General features: G+C 38.5%; 1 protein-coding gene and 1 long non-coding RNA gene across 3 annotated transcripts in view; one reads left to right on the forward strand and one right to left on the reverse strand.

Annotated features, from left to right (window-relative positions):
* Positions 1–14,892, forward strand: part of GRAMD1C (GRAM domain containing 1C) — a 104,003-nt gene extending 89,111 nt beyond the window's left edge. For both annotated transcript variants that reach the window (XM_045502096.1, XM_045502095.1), the window contains 7 exons: positions 564–706; positions 1,499–1,602; positions 3,149–3,325; positions 4,645–4,702; positions 6,668–6,778; positions 7,006–7,111; positions 13,168–14,892. In XM_045502096.1, the coding sequence (XP_045358052.1) occupies positions 564–706; positions 1,499–1,602; positions 3,149–3,325; positions 4,645–4,702; positions 6,668–6,778; positions 7,006–7,111; positions 13,168–13,248 (780 nt within the window). In that variant the 3' untranslated portion in view covers positions 13,249–14,892. The remainder of the gene's footprint in view (positions 1–563; positions 707–1,498; positions 1,603–3,148; positions 3,326–4,644; positions 4,703–6,667; positions 6,779–7,005; positions 7,112–13,167) is intronic.
* Positions 13,300–15,213, reverse strand: LOC123610902. Its single transcript, XR_006718333.1, has 3 exons — positions 14,615–15,213; positions 13,863–13,970; positions 13,300–13,685 (listed from the first exon to the last, which is right to left on the reverse strand). It is a non-coding gene; the product is annotated as an uncharacterized LOC123610902 (long non-coding RNA).
* Between the last annotated feature and the right edge of the window lie 12 nt (positions 15,214–15,225).

Below are 15,225 nucleotides of genomic sequence, written 5' to 3' on the forward strand. Positions count from 1 at the left end.
ACAGAGCATGAGAGGGGGAGGGGCAGAGAGGGAGGTAGACACAGAATCCAAAGAATGCTCCGGGATCTAAGCTGTCGGCAAAGAGCCTGATGCGGGGCTCGAACCCAAGAACCACGAGATCATGACCTGAGCCAAAGTCGGACACCTAACTGAGCCACCCAGGTGCCCCAAACTTCCTTCACTTTTTTGGTGAAGGGTGATTGTTAAATTTTTATGAATTTTGGGGTGGGTCTTTGCTTCATCCAGTTTGAATTTTAAATTGTTCCCCTATCAGGAACATTTAAAAATTTTTATAAACTAATGACATACATAAGAGACTCTCCTCCTCATACCTAAAAGAAGGAAAAAATAATGGTACAATGAAATGACAGGCAACAAATACTCTTTCTGCAGGTCCCATCTTCTCAATTCATAGATTGCATAGCCAACATGACGGCTCTTCTGGGTTTGTATATAGGCTTCTCATGTCTTTTGTAATTTTAGTATATGTGTTCTAAATTGGCAAGGAATTTGATATATTAAACTTGAACATGCAAAAAAAATGTTTAATCTTATTTTGACAGACACTGTATAAAGAAAGTCGGGAAGCACAATTTTATTTGGTAGATTCAGAAGTACTGACACATGATGTTCCCTACCATGATTACTTCTATACCCTGAACAGATACCATATCATTCGATCCTCAAAACAGAAATGCCGGCTGAGGTGAGCTATTGTAAATGAATATCGTAAATGAAATATTAGTCAGGATAGGTGAGATTTTATTCTGGAACATGTCAATCCTAAAATTACAGCAGTAGCCTTAGACAACCAAGCTTTATTTCTTGCTCAAATTATATGACCACCAGTGGTCAGCAGAGGGGTGGAGCTCCTTACTCAAGGCCACAAACTGATGAACACTTTGACATTCTGTAGCTGCACCATCCAGAATATGTGTTGTTTCAGTTGCTACAGGAAAAGAGAGTTCTAGAACTGTGTTCACCGTCCAGTGGCCAAAACTAGTCACAGGACCCTGTTTTATGTCAAGGCAGCTGTGAGTTCTTGAGGAGCACATGGTGAGCACATTGCTGCAATGGAAATAAGAAATGTTGGTGTATTAAAGATAGTGATGTGCCACCATGTGCTTTGCCTGGTCTTAGTTAATGTAGTTACTTTTACCTAATTTATGACCACTAGAGATTTTTTTATACAAGGCATTTAGAAAACTTAGAATTTATTTTGAGCCTTTATTGCTGTTTAAGTAAAGAAAATTCAGGGCTAGAGAAAGGAAAAAATAAAATGCCAAGTACTTAGAAGGAAAATTTCATGAAATTATCAGCAGCATATAGTAATTTTCTAAAAAGTTGTCATCAGTGCATAAATTTTCTTTCATAGTCTTAATGACTTTGAGTCCTTTGGCTTTCCAGTGGACATATCTTACATTTAGATTATAAATACAACTATAATAGAACTAAATTCTATCCTTTAAATAAACTTTTTTCCTCCGTATTTTATTAGAGTTTCTACAGATGTGAAGTACAGAAAACAACCATGGGCCATTATCAAATCTCTAATTGAAAAGAATTCCTGGACTTCATTGGAGGACTATTTCAGACAGCTTGGTTTGTAAATTTCTTGGTTTATCTATTTTTGTAAAGATATTAACAAAACAGATTGATAACCTCATTTGGATTCACAGCAGATGACGTGGAATTGACTCCCACTGAAGTGATCCTAACTACCCGACTTGGAATTTGGAAACTTTAATTTTCATTTGTCTAACAAACATTCATATTATGCTTATTATATGCCCGACATGTTCTGCATGCTTTATAAATATCAACCTATTACAATACTGTGCAGTAGGTACTATTATTTTTTTTTCCATTTTACTAAAGAATAAATATTGAAACAGAGAGAGAGGTTAAGTGACTTGTCCAAGATCACACAGTGAGGAGCTGTCACTCCCTGCAAGGAGCCAAGAAGGCTGACTGTAGTGAGAAACTGCATAACTTATCACAAATACGGACTTGGTGTTCCTTGGTGGCCCCACCTCTATCCCGCAATCCTTATCAATGCAGCTTCCTTGGGTTTATGCAGGCCCACTTAGCAATGGTAACACGTACGTGTATGGATTTGGTGGAGGTAGGGACTAGACTGGGGAAGTGATATAGTTCTGTTTGGATATTCCTTAAAATAAAACATGAGAAAAAATATATATATACATAAACATAATTAATTCTGGTTAAAGAAAAGCTGGGGTCAGTCAGCTCAGGGTAAAGTAAGGCTTGATTATCTAGTTTGTTGGTTATTTTTCTTGCTCTTCTCTCTTGGCTATTCATTATTAAACTCCTAATCAGGAGCAAAGAAAATGTTATTCAAAAATTAGTTTGGCCACTGGATAATGAGCTTCTAATAAAAAATCTGGTGAAGGAAAGGTCAAAAAAAAAAAAAGACAAAAATGAGGTTTTTAGGTTGTTTGCAGATTTTTCTTACCAGTATTCACTTTTTGCAAACCCTCATTTATAAACTAGAACTATTATATGCTCCTCCTTCCTTTGATATTGACAATCAAGTACCACAGTCTTTCTTGGAAATCTTTCTAATGATCCAGTGTAAGTGGGTAGCCTGTTGTTTCCATAACTGAAATCATTATGTTAATATTTAATATAGCACATGGTGAATTTGCTCTGATGATTCCATCATTTATTAATACAGTTCATTCTTCCTAGAATAGTGAAGCCTCATTATAGGATCACTTTATCCTCCAAAACTTATTAATAGTAAGGTTTGAATCTAGGCCACAAGAGCCTAAGTAATAGTTAAAGAAAGTTACCAAGGCTTTAAAAAAACAAACTGAAGGGGCGCCTGGGTGGCTCAGTCAGTTAAGTGTCCGACTTTGGCTCAGGTTGTGATCTCATGGTTCATGATCTCATGATTTGTGGGTTTGAGCCCCACATCAGGCTCAGAGCCTGGAGCCTGCTTTGGATTCTGTGTCTCCCTCTCTCTCTGTTCTTCCCCTGCTCACGCTCTCTGTGTCTCTCAAAATAAATAAAACAATTAAAAAAAATTAAAAACAAAACTGAAAACAAAGCAATCCCCTCCCTACGCTCACATCTTATAGTCAAGGTTTCTCTGCTGTCTAAAGATCTTTTTTTTCCTTCTTAGAATCAAACTTATTAGTGGAAGAATCTGTGTTAAATCAGTCCGTTGAAGACGCTGGAAAACTTAGTGGCTTACGAAGGAGAAGGCGAACATTCAACCGAACAGCAGAAACAGTTCCTAAACTTTCTTCTCAGCGCTCTTCTGGAGATGTGGGCTTGGATGCCAAAGGGGATATTTCAGGTAGCTATTATGTAGTAAACAGATGGAAGATTTTAGTTTACTTATATGAAGCAGAATACATCTCTTGTGTATAGGACACATCAGAAAGGAGGTTTCCCTTTTTCCTCTCCTTTTCTGATAATGTTTATCAAACTCGGACTTCCTTCAGTATAACTAATGTGTAAGTGTAAAGAAGCAGTTGCAAAATGGCAGGCATATGGCCAATAGAGGTGTTTTATTTGGCCCACATGATATTTTAAAAGGTGGGAGTTTTTGGGGCGCCTGGGTGGCGCAGTCGGTTAAGCGTCCGACTTCAGCCAGGTCACGATCTCGCGGTCTGTGAGTTCGAGCCCCGCGTCAGGCTCTGGGCTGATGGCTCAGAGCCTGGAGCCTGTTTCCGATTTGGTGTCTCCCTCTCTCTCTGCCCCTCCCCCGTTCATGCTCTCTCTCTGTCCCAAAAATAAATAAACGTTGAAAAAAAAAAAAAAAAAAGGTGGGAGTTTTTATGTAAAAACTCACATCTGACAGCTCTGGACCCAAATCTCTTCACAGCAACAGTTGCTGGAGCTGAGTAGAAGCTGTGCCATTAGAGCATGTGCTCCCAAGTCACCAGTCCCCACCACTGTCCCTGGCTGCTGGCTGCTTCATTCTGTTAACTTCCTACCTAGCATTTATAGACATTTGACTTCTAACCCTTGAAAGTACTAAACTGATAATATGCTTTCAGTCCTTCTGTACCTGTCAGGTCCAACCCAGCAAATTGCAAAGATGGAATTTGACTCTTACTATCCTCATTCTCAAATTTGAAGACATCTTGCCTCTACTCTTACTCCCTTTCTCTTAGAACTATAAAACTGTCATCCTCATTCTACATTATCAAATCCTCTTCTAAGGCTTATATCTTAGTGTGAATGTTTATTTACTATTTAAATTTAAGCTCTTTAGTTTTGGAATTTAAAAGTTTGGGCAACAGAGAACAGGTGAGGGTGATTAAAAAAATTAAGGAGGGAAGCATTGTATATAAACCCAGTTCAAATATTATTTGCAGAGATGGAACTTCACTAGAGATCATACATGATGTATTGAATTGCTTGTTTATTTAGAGTAAATTAATTGTAATGTAGGCCAAACATAGGTTTTCTTTTCATACATTAGTTTCACATTAGTCGGGATATTAGAAATCAAAAAAAGGGTGCTGGGAATTCATCCTATATCAAGTTGTTTTTACAATTCATGTACAAAATTTCTTCTCCATTTTTTTTCAAATGAAGTTAAATTTTAACCAGTGTTAATCACAATCCTGTTCTAATGTAAGTTTTTTGTGTGTTTGTGATCTGCAGGAAAGAAAAAGGAAATGGAAATCTGTAATACTGCCCTTATTGTGGTGATGAGTATTTTGTAAGTATTTGTTTTGCATGCTTATTTTGCTTGTGCCTTCACTTATCTTTTAATGGTTTCCAAAAGGATTTGAATGCATTTGTATGTTATTGTGTAGAAATTGCCACTATTTGAGGCGCCTGGGTAGCTCAGTCGATTAAATATTCCACCTCAGCTCAGGTCATGATCTCGCAGTTGGTGAGTTCAAGCCCTGCGTGGGGCTCTGTGCTGACAGCTTAGAGCCTGAGTCCTGCTTCGGATTCTGTGTCTTCCTCTCTCCCTGCCCCTCCCCTGTTCATGCTCTGTCTCTTATATACTTCAGTCTGACAGTTTTTGATGTATGATTTTCAGGAGAATTATTAAATCTGAGGGAATACCCCAAGTACACATGCAATAAATGTTTTGTTTTTCAAAAATTAATCTGATTTATTTCTACCATCATAGGTTTTTACTGGAAGTTCCATAGACTTAAAGAGAATATTTATATATGCAGGCTGGTGAAACGCCAATAGTGCTATTTTGCTCTATCTGATTAGACCAATGATCCTTACCCTCTAGGATCACTTGTGAAAATGCAGATTTCTAGGCCTCAGTGCGAGAGATTGGGTCAGAAGGTCTCGAGCAGTGAGCAAGAACCTCAGAGTATTCTATAGGAATCTACTTAGGCAGACATATTTCGACTACTATTATCTACATGGATGTAGTTTAATATTGAGGTAGTCCATTAGATTTAATTGAATTGGTTCTGACTGGGTGATACACTCTTGGTGAATACACTTTGGAATGAAGTTCTTATATCCTCTGTTTTTTCTAATTATAACTTTCAGAACATACAAATGTTTGATATACCTTTGAGCTTTATGAAAGGCTTTCATATTCTGTTTAAGTCGGTTTGCTCTAATAATTTTGAATATTAAATATTAGCAGTGATCTTTTGTATTACTATGTAGAAAATTTATAGTCAGAGGTTGAAATGTTGATCTATATACCATTTCAGTGCCACAATAATTTCATAGATTTGATTTTCTTGTTCCTCCTTAGTTTTCATTTTTTTAAACAATCTTCTTTGGGCAGGTAAAGATGAATTCTATGTATTTTTAAGGGAAGTCAATATTTTAACAGAATAGGAAAGATATGATGCCACCTATATATTTGTATATATGTGTAATAAGAAATACTTCCATTGGGTTGAAAGGCTGCTGTGAGAACCAATACAGTAAATCCATTTAGCTGTAAGATTTTATATATGATGCAATTCACGCATATTTGGGATTTGATACTTCCTTTGTCTAAATTGAACTAGAAGAAATTTTTGCTGAATAGTAATTCCAAAAATTTGTTTTGGCTTTCACAGGGAATAAGGTGTATGACTATCTACATAAGATCAAGTCCATATTGATCTTCATTTCCTTTTTGAAGTGCAGCATAATGGGGGTATAATTGCTTAAGCTGAAAGCACCCAAAAATAGATCTCTCAAGGTTACCTGGTAGATTTCTAAGCTGGTGGTCGCACATCAGCACTGGCTGGGATTCCTTGCAGAGAGAAGAGATGTCAGGGACAATCCCAACCTGCCATTTTGAGGACTTTTTGTCACTCTAGTTACCTTCTAACTTTTTCCTCACCATCCGCTTTTTACCTAATTACCTCATACCATAAAATAGAGATAACTGATTTAAACAATAACAATAATTGGAAGCTGGTCTGGACAACGTACATTTAAAAAAAATTTTTTTTTAACGTTTATTTATTTTTGAGACAGAGAGAGACAGAGCATGAACGGGGGAGGGTCAGAGAGAGAGGGAGACACAGAATCCGAAACAGGCTCCGGGCTCTGAGCGGTCAGCACAGAGCCCGACGCGGGGCTCGAACTCACGGACTGGACAACGTACATTTTTAAAGGTTTTGCGTGTCTGTTCTGCACATGGCAATGCTTTAGGTCTGGATAAGAGTGGATTAACCAGGTACAATTAATTTGCTCTGCCTAGTTTGCTGTTGCTAGTTCTGTTGAATGTGACGCTGTTTCTGAAGCTGTCAAGGATAGAATCTGCTGCTCAGTCCCTTTACCATCTCCACCTCCAAGAAGAGAAATCTCTGCAGTAAGTCTTTTTTTCCCCCCAACCTGTTATTATTTCAGTAATTCTCTAGCTGCAGAAAACTGAATTCTGGTTTAGAGATTTTGGTTTGCTAACTATACTTTAGTCATAAGGTTTTTTTAATTTAATTTTTTGCTTTGTTTGCAAATTCATAGGACACTGATGATTTCTAGAAATGACAAGATTAGAAGCTATTCCCCTTATTTTTAAGATGGTATTTTTTTTTTCAGTTTAGCCTCTGGTATGCTGTCAAGAGCAGAAAGTATTGAGAAGAACAAAGACCAGGCCCATCGTTTAAGAGGAGTGCTCCGAGACTCTATCGTGATGCTTGAACAGGTAGGCAACTCTGTGTACCACACTACATAGTACTTTCATACCAGTATGAAGCAGTTACTCTTCTGGTTGTGTGAGAATATTTACCATACCATTATTTGAAGAAACCCCCCTCCTAGAGACAACTATCCTTGCCAGTTTCTATATTATGCATTTTATATGTATAGTTACTTGCATTTTTTTTTCAAAATTGGAGCATACTGTACACACCATTGCATACCCTCATTTTACAATTATTTACAATAATTGTAAATTTTACAATTTACAATATATTTTGAAGATGTTTCCATATCAGCATGTACATTTGACTCTTGAATAATGCCAAGGTTAGGGGTGCCGAGCACTGCACAGTCGAAAATCACATATAATTTTGACTCCCCCAAAACTTAACTACTAATAGCCTACTGTTGACCAGAAGCCTTACTGATAACAGAGTCGATTAACACATATTTTTATTTTATTAAAAAAAAATTTTTTTTAACGTTTATTTAGTTTTGAGAGAGAGACATCATGATCAAGGGAGGAGGGGCAGAGAGAGAAGGAGACACAGAATCTGAAGCAGGGTCCAGTCCAGGCTCCCAGCCATCAGCACAGAACCTAACGCAGGGCTCAAACCCACAAACTGTGAGATCATGACCTGAGCTGAAGTCGGATGCTTAACTGACTGAGCCACCCAGGCGCCCCTTGATTAACACATATTTTATATGTTACATGTATTATGTGCTGTATTCTAACAATGAAGTAAGCTAGAGAAAAGAAAATGTTATTAAGAAGATCATAAGGAAGAGAAAACACATTTACAGTACTGTCCTGTAAAAAATCCACATGTGAGTGGACCCTCGCAGTTCAAACCTGTGTTGTTCAAAGGTCAACTGTATACATCTACCTCATTCTTTTTATTGATACTTCTATATAAAAATTTATGCTTAATATTAACTTTTTGTAGAAGTACACTGTATACACTGTTGATTATTTTGTTTTTATCTATTCACCATATATCTTGGAGATGCTTCCATATTAGAATAAAAGCAGCTCCTATTAACAAGTGCATAGAATTCAACTGTATAAGTGTACCATAATTACTTATTTTACCAGCCCTCCATTAGAGAATAAACATTTAGGTTGTTCTGATGTGTTGCTATAAACATTTATCTCTTTAAAAAAATTTTTTTAATGTTTTATTTATTTTTGAGAGACAGACAGAGAGACAGAGCATGAGCAGGGGAGGGGCAGAGAGAGAGAGAGAGAGAGAGAGAGAGAGAGAGAGAGGGAGAATCTGAAGCAGGCCCCAGGCTCTGAGCTGTCAGCACAGAACCCAACGCGGGGCTCAAATTCACGGGCTGTGAGATCATGACCTGAACCGAAGTTGGACGCTTAACCAACTGAGCCACCCAGGTGCTCCTGAAGATTTATTTCTTGAGGACAGTATCATCAATATGTGATGCTCAGTTCCATGAGTCAAAACTTAGGATTCCCTTGGAAAAATAAGATTACTGTTTTCGTCATAACATAGTACATGCGTACTTTTCAAGCTTAAAAAAGAGAATGGTAGAAGAGTAGAAAACTTATAGTTCTAGCATTCAGACATAGTCACTATTAATATTTTGTTTCCTTCTATCCTTTTTTTCTGTGCATTGGTTTTTAGAAGATTCATTTTTTTCTCAGGATGCCATGTGGGGCATTAAAGTTGCCCCAACTTACAGGTGCTTCAACTAGGCATTTGTCACATGCGTGGTATCTACAGCTCTTGGTGCCATTCCCCTCCCACTCTCAGTGGGAATTGGTCATATTTGCACTTTCCTCCTCAGCCTCCTGTTTCCCCGACTCTCAACTGATTACTCTGCCTCAAAGAGAAAAGAGAGTTTTCCTCTTCTTCCGTAACCAGACCGACAGACCCTCCAATTGCTGCACTCTGTCCTCTTGTCCACAGCTGTCAGAGCATCGCTCTGCCTGTGAGGAGAGTCCCAGCATGTGCTAGTGGGACACCCTGTTCGTCCATCACCCTCAGGCTTCCCATTTCAGTCTCCCTCATTCAACTGGATCTTTCCCATCCGCACATGGCCCCTGCTCTAGTCTCTTCTACATCAAAGCACCCACACCATCCACATCCTTCTCTCTCTGCTCCCTTTCACAGTCGGGCTCTTTCCCAGTTGCCTGTGGTGGCTGCCACTACTTTATCCTTCATAACCTGTTCACTTTTTTAAGGTTTTATTGTCACCAAAGTCACTCCTTCACATGGTTAACTTGTTCTACCAGGCTCGCTCAGAAAAAAAGCAGTCCCACTATATACTTTCCCAAATACAACAATCTTTAACTCTTTTAGTTTCTTTTGGTGTGTACCTCCATATTTATAAACAACAAGCATGTACTGATACTTCTTGGTTTTTCAGTTTTAGACATGATCATTTGACCCATTATGGAAGACAAACGTTTTGTTTTGTTTTCTTTCACCTCTTCCTGCCTCCATTTCTGATCCCCCATGCTCCCAAAGAAGTTATAATCTTGGTATGATCAGCATCCAGTGTTTATTTTGACAAAGTTTGCTATTCTGAGCTGAGCGATGGAATAAACCAGGACTACTTTTTCTTTTCTGTGCTTTTTCTTATTCCTGAAATTGTCTTACTACTGTTGGTTAATTGACCATTATTTATAAGTATGTCATCTCCTAAAGCTCTGTTTGTTTGTAAGTCTCCTCTCATAACCTTCATTCCCCTTGGGTATTCTGTGGGTGGAGCCTCCTGGCTGGCTCCAGTCAGGCCCAGGGGCCCTCTCTGCAGGGACACAGCCACCATCCTGGGGCTTCCTGTTGAACACCTCCTCTGTTTCCCATATCCAGAATGTTTTCTGCTTTCCTGGTTTACTCCCTCCTTTTAATGGAGAATGTTGTCTAGTAGCATCCTGAGAAAGAGAGCATGGAGGTAAATATTTTAAGACTTATTCTGTGTGCAAGTTTTTTACTCCATTCTTTCCCTTGATTAATAGTTTGGCTGGGAAGAGAACTCTAGCTTGGAAACAATGTTTCTTCAGAGTTTTTAAGACATTGCCCCATTGTTTCTCTGCTTCTAGTGTTGCTATTGAAAATTCTGAAGCTATTACCATTCCTCATCCTTTAATCTGGAAACTCATGCCCTTTAGTTCTAGGAAATACTGAATTATACAGTTGATGATCTCCTCTCCTCCACTCTCTTTTCTTTCTGCGGCTCCTGTAATTGAGATGCTTACCTTCTTTTGGACAGGCTGTCTAATCTTACTTTTTCTTTTCAGCTTCCATCTTTGCCTTTTTGTTCTGCTTCCTCAGAGTTCCTCAACTTAATCTTCACTAAATTGTCCCTTTTTCAATTTTTGCTAACAAGTTTTTGATTCCAAAGACCTACTACTTCTCTGAATTTTTTCTTTTTTCTTTATGGCATTATGATCTTTTTAAATGACTATAGTATCTTCATCTCTCTGATCATATTACTGATGGCTAAAAACTTTTTCCCTTCTTCTTGCATACTTATTTTCCATCAAGATCCTTTCCTGTTTTGATTTCTGTCCTTAAAGTTAGGGGATTTCATTACATGTCTGTAGTCCTTGGTTGTCTGCTTGTGTGGATCAGAAGTTGTTAAGCTCGTAATGTAGGTTGGGCTGGTGTCTCCTGAACTTCTCTGTAGATCTGGCTGGGCTGTTGGTTGAGAAACCCTGATATCACTATCTTTGGGTCTTTCCTCTTAGATTGGTCAGTTTCTACAAAGAAGTGTCTTCCAGTCTCCACCCAAAGGATTAAGGGCTGGCTGCTGGCATTTTAGGAGGAGAGCCAAAGTAGAGGGATGGAGGAGGGCAGGGCAGAGGAAGATGGTCTCACCACTCTTTTATACAATCCCCATTTTGGGGATTGTACCACTGTCCTAAATGGTGTCTTATTGTCCCTGGGTCAACCAGAGATCCTCTCCAGATAATAAAATTGTAGACCTCCACCGGGTAGTAGAAGAGCACAAATGCCATTCAGTCATTACATTAGTCCCTTCCTCTATATTCCCACTTTCAGAGATTCCTGTCAATTCCTGAGGCTTTTGAGGATCCTTCAGGGTAGATTTGGTTGGTTCTCAGCTTTCTCTGCAGTTCGCTTAGTTCACTTTTTCTGGTCTCCTAAGTCATCCATCTGCTTTCTTGTTTCCAAAGTTTTGCCTTTTCTGTTCTCCCTGTCCTTGTGGATGTATGCCTTTAAAGAGTCCCTTTATTGTGCTTTTAGTGGGTTTCAGGAGGGAGTAAAATTGGATGCCTGTGTTTAAGCCAGTATTCGCTCTTCAGGTCACTCCTGCCTTATTTTCTTCCCTATATCTTCCACTGATATTGCTCTGGCTAAAGTCCCCAGTGAGCTCTGGCTGTTAAAATTAATATAGCTGTTTTTAGTTTTCACCTTACAGTGTAAGCATTTGACAGAGCTGACCACTCTTTTCATGAAATGTATCTAATCTGGCCTTCTTTAAAACTATAAAAAAATCCAGCTTTATTGTGATATAATTGACATACTATAAAATTCGCCTTTTAAAGAATTCTTAATATATTCACAAAGTTATACAACCATCACCACTAATTCCAGAGCATTTTTATCACCCCCAAAAGAAACCCTATATCCATTAGCAGCCTCTCACCATGCTTCATTCTCTCAGCTTCTAGTCACTAATCTGCTTTTTATTTCTATAGGTTTGCCCATGCTGGACTTTTCATATAAATGGAATCATATACTATATGGTCTTTTGTGACTGGCTTTTTTTACTTAGCATAAAGTAAAATGACTTTTTGCTGGTTAAAACTATCTCCTCGACTTGACCTCTTCCTGGTCCAGTGCTCCAGACTTTCTGCGTTAGATTCTCTTCCCTTCTCCTCTCCTTCCCTTCAAGTGGCCTCATCCACTCCCCTAGGTTGTGCCATGTGTGCCATTGACTCCCAGATCCATTTCCCTTACCCTAACCTCTTCCCTGAGCTCCAGACTCATGCGGTTACTTGCTGACTTGGCATCTTCTCCTGGGTACTGACAGGCCACCACAAATTGATCATGACCAAAGCAGACTTCAGTTTTCATCCTGAGCTAGGTAGGCCTGATTCTCCTCTAGTTGATGTAATTTCAGAAAATGACACTACGATCCTCCAGTCAGAAATTTAGTGCATTGTGTGAGCATATATGTATAGATGTGATGGTACGTTTTAGTCCTGTATCCCTCACTAGTCTGTCAGCTCTAGGACAGCAGGGACGGCACCTATTTGGTTCACCATTGTATATGCAGTGCTTAGTCAAACCCAGCATGTGAGAGGTAAGCAATTAACATTTACTGAATGAACAAAGAAATGAATACAAAGAAGAATAATTCTTGCTCTCAAGTTGCCTATAACTTTATTAGAAAAATCAGATATATTGTTAAAGACTATAAAAAAATACAAAATTGGGGCGCCTGGGTGGCTCAGTCAGTTAAGCAATCGACTCTTGGTTTTGGCTCAAGTTGTGATTGCAGGGTCATGGAATCGCATTCCCGCCCCCCCCCCCATCGGAACAGAGCCTGCTTGAGATTCTCTCTCCACCCTCTCTCCCTCAGTGCGGTCTCTCAAAATTAAAAAAAAAAGTACACAGTTAAGTGTTAAGTACATAGTAATGCTTTGGGAGTTTAAAGGCAGGATGACTAGGGAAGGTGACACGGAGACGGTGGTGATGGGTAAGTTTTAGATGGGTGAATACAAGCGTGAAGGAAATAGCAAGCAAAGGCCTGGAGGTGGCACTTGAGTCATTCAGGGGACAGTGGCAAGACCACTGCCACTTGAGAAACCATTTAAGGAAACAACCTACTGGGAGGCAGAATGTGCAACAGGACAGTGCGGGGAGAAGAGCGGGGTACAGTGGACAGGAAGAGCTCCTGAGCAGGCGTACTGACACACACCTGAAGCAGCTGGCTGTTGTATAAATTCAGTCTTTTATCTGGGCATCAGTAGAAACAAAACTGTATCGAATATATAAATGTAAACTTTTGGCATAAAAATAAGCAGGTGAAACTTAATCTTATTTTGAAAATTAATTTTGTTTGCAGTTAAAGAGCTCACTTGTTATGCTTCAGAGAACTTTTGATCTACTAAATAAAAACAAGACTGGCATGACTGTCAAAAGCTAGTGATCTCAAGGCCTGAAACTGTAGAGATACTTGGAACTAAAAGAAAACGTCTTAAAGAAAACCAGAGGATGAAGGATTTTAATTGTCACAGGAACATTTCCATATTTTCTCATTATTGGTACTTTTAATATGAACAATCTTTTTAATAACATTAATGTGATGACTAGTCTCTGATGGCCTTAATGATCCATTCTTTCACTTCTTATACGTAATTCTAAGCAGTGGATTTCTCCAGTGGAATTATTCTCCAGTGGATATTTCAGGTGAAATATGTTGTGGACTTGAATTTCTACAATACAAAAGAAAATGAGACACTCCAAACTGAGTAGTATGGCCTTGTTTTTACAGTGAGATTTGAAGTTTGATGCTTTATCTGTTAGCACAGAATCAGTACGTGTTCGACAGGCTGCTTTCCCAGTTGAGATACACTGAAGATGCTAAAGAAAATTTAAGAATAAACCTCTGTATCATTATGAATTGTGAAGGACCAGGTTTCAGGCACGTATTATAACATTTCTAAGTTTGTGTACTGTAAATATTACAGTGTCTTCATTTTTTCTTTAGCATGGGAATTCAGTAGTCAGGTTCTGAATCTGCAACTTGGTAATTATTACTTGAAAGGTTCTTCAGCCGTTGTATCTTTTTGAAGATAGATGTTTGAGGAGTTATGAGAGGTGAGATTATCTTGCCTCTTCATGTATCAAATGGTGGAAGAGTAAATTCTGGAAAAGGAGACATGTAGGGTACCAGCACTCAAAATGAAGAACCACGTGCTGATTTTAAAAACGAGAGGATTATGTTAAAATCTGGGCACTCAGTGGCCGATCAAAGGAATACTTGAACTAAGCGTGGCTTTAGCTTAGCTCTCTTTCATGGTGGAAGCGAACCACCTGGTTGAAAATAATCTGTGGATTACTTTTCAGGAGTCATATATGTCTTCACTTACTCATTCACGTGTGTAGCTTGTTTCAGTTGGGAAGTTATAACCAGACACAAACTTTAGCTCTTCAATAAAAACTTTTGGGGGCACTGTGTCCCAGTACTAGTGCACTGACTGAACTTCTAGGCCAGACAGAAGCTTTGGCTCTTTCACAACAATTTTTTAGGCATGTATGTCTCAATATGATGTCTTTGGAACAAGAGAAAGATAGTGCCGAGTAATTTGTATATATTCTTACTGTTTGAACAATTGCTTCCCTTTAGTTATATGTTTCTTTTTTCCCCCAGAGTCACCAAAGCCACATGAGATAGCTAAAGTCATTTTTGAGATGCCTGTAGAGAATGAAAGTATTAACTTCATTACAGGGAAAATGGATTTCTCTGGGTGGTTCCCAACAAACCTACATTGGGGTACCAGTGTACTTACCTGGGGTTTTTGAAAAAAGGATTTATGAAGTGTCTGGCTGTACGAGTCACCGGATATTAAACTTGAAGACTTGTTCTCTGTTAAATTCACAAAAATGATCAGTGGCAAGCTGAATGTTTTTGTGATGTTATTTAAAACTTGTACTTCATAAACATACCTCAAAGGAAATTAACAAAGTTGCTTTATAGATTGACTGAACATGTATGCATGCAGAATTCAATTAATTGCATTTCAGCCTGTTAATGTAAATTGATACCAATAAAACCCAAAATGTCTGAGTTGTAGTTTTTCTTTTTCTTAAAAAAAAAAAAAAAAAAAAAAAAACAAACAAAAATAACTAGAAACGCTGCTACAGTGAAAAAGTGTATATGGGCCTACACTCTTAAAATTTTGTGCAAAAATAAAACCCAAAGAGGACTCTACGGTCATCTTTAGGCAATTTCATTTCAAATATGCAGACTGTTGGAACAAAAGTACTAGTAGGCCTGCTGGTCTAATGTAGAATCTGCTTGCCAGAAATCATGAAAATGAACAAGCTTTATAAATTAACAGCTCAGGGACGGCGATGGGCCTTTAAGGGAAGGCTGGAGAATTTGGGGGCGGTACCTCGG

This window comes from Leopardus geoffroyi, chromosome C2, assembly GCF_018350155.1.
Source record: "Leopardus geoffroyi isolate Oge1 chromosome C2, O.geoffroyi_Oge1_pat1.0, whole genome shotgun sequence".
NCBI classification, from domain to species: Eukaryota; Metazoa; Chordata; class Mammalia; order Carnivora; family Felidae; genus Leopardus; species Leopardus geoffroyi.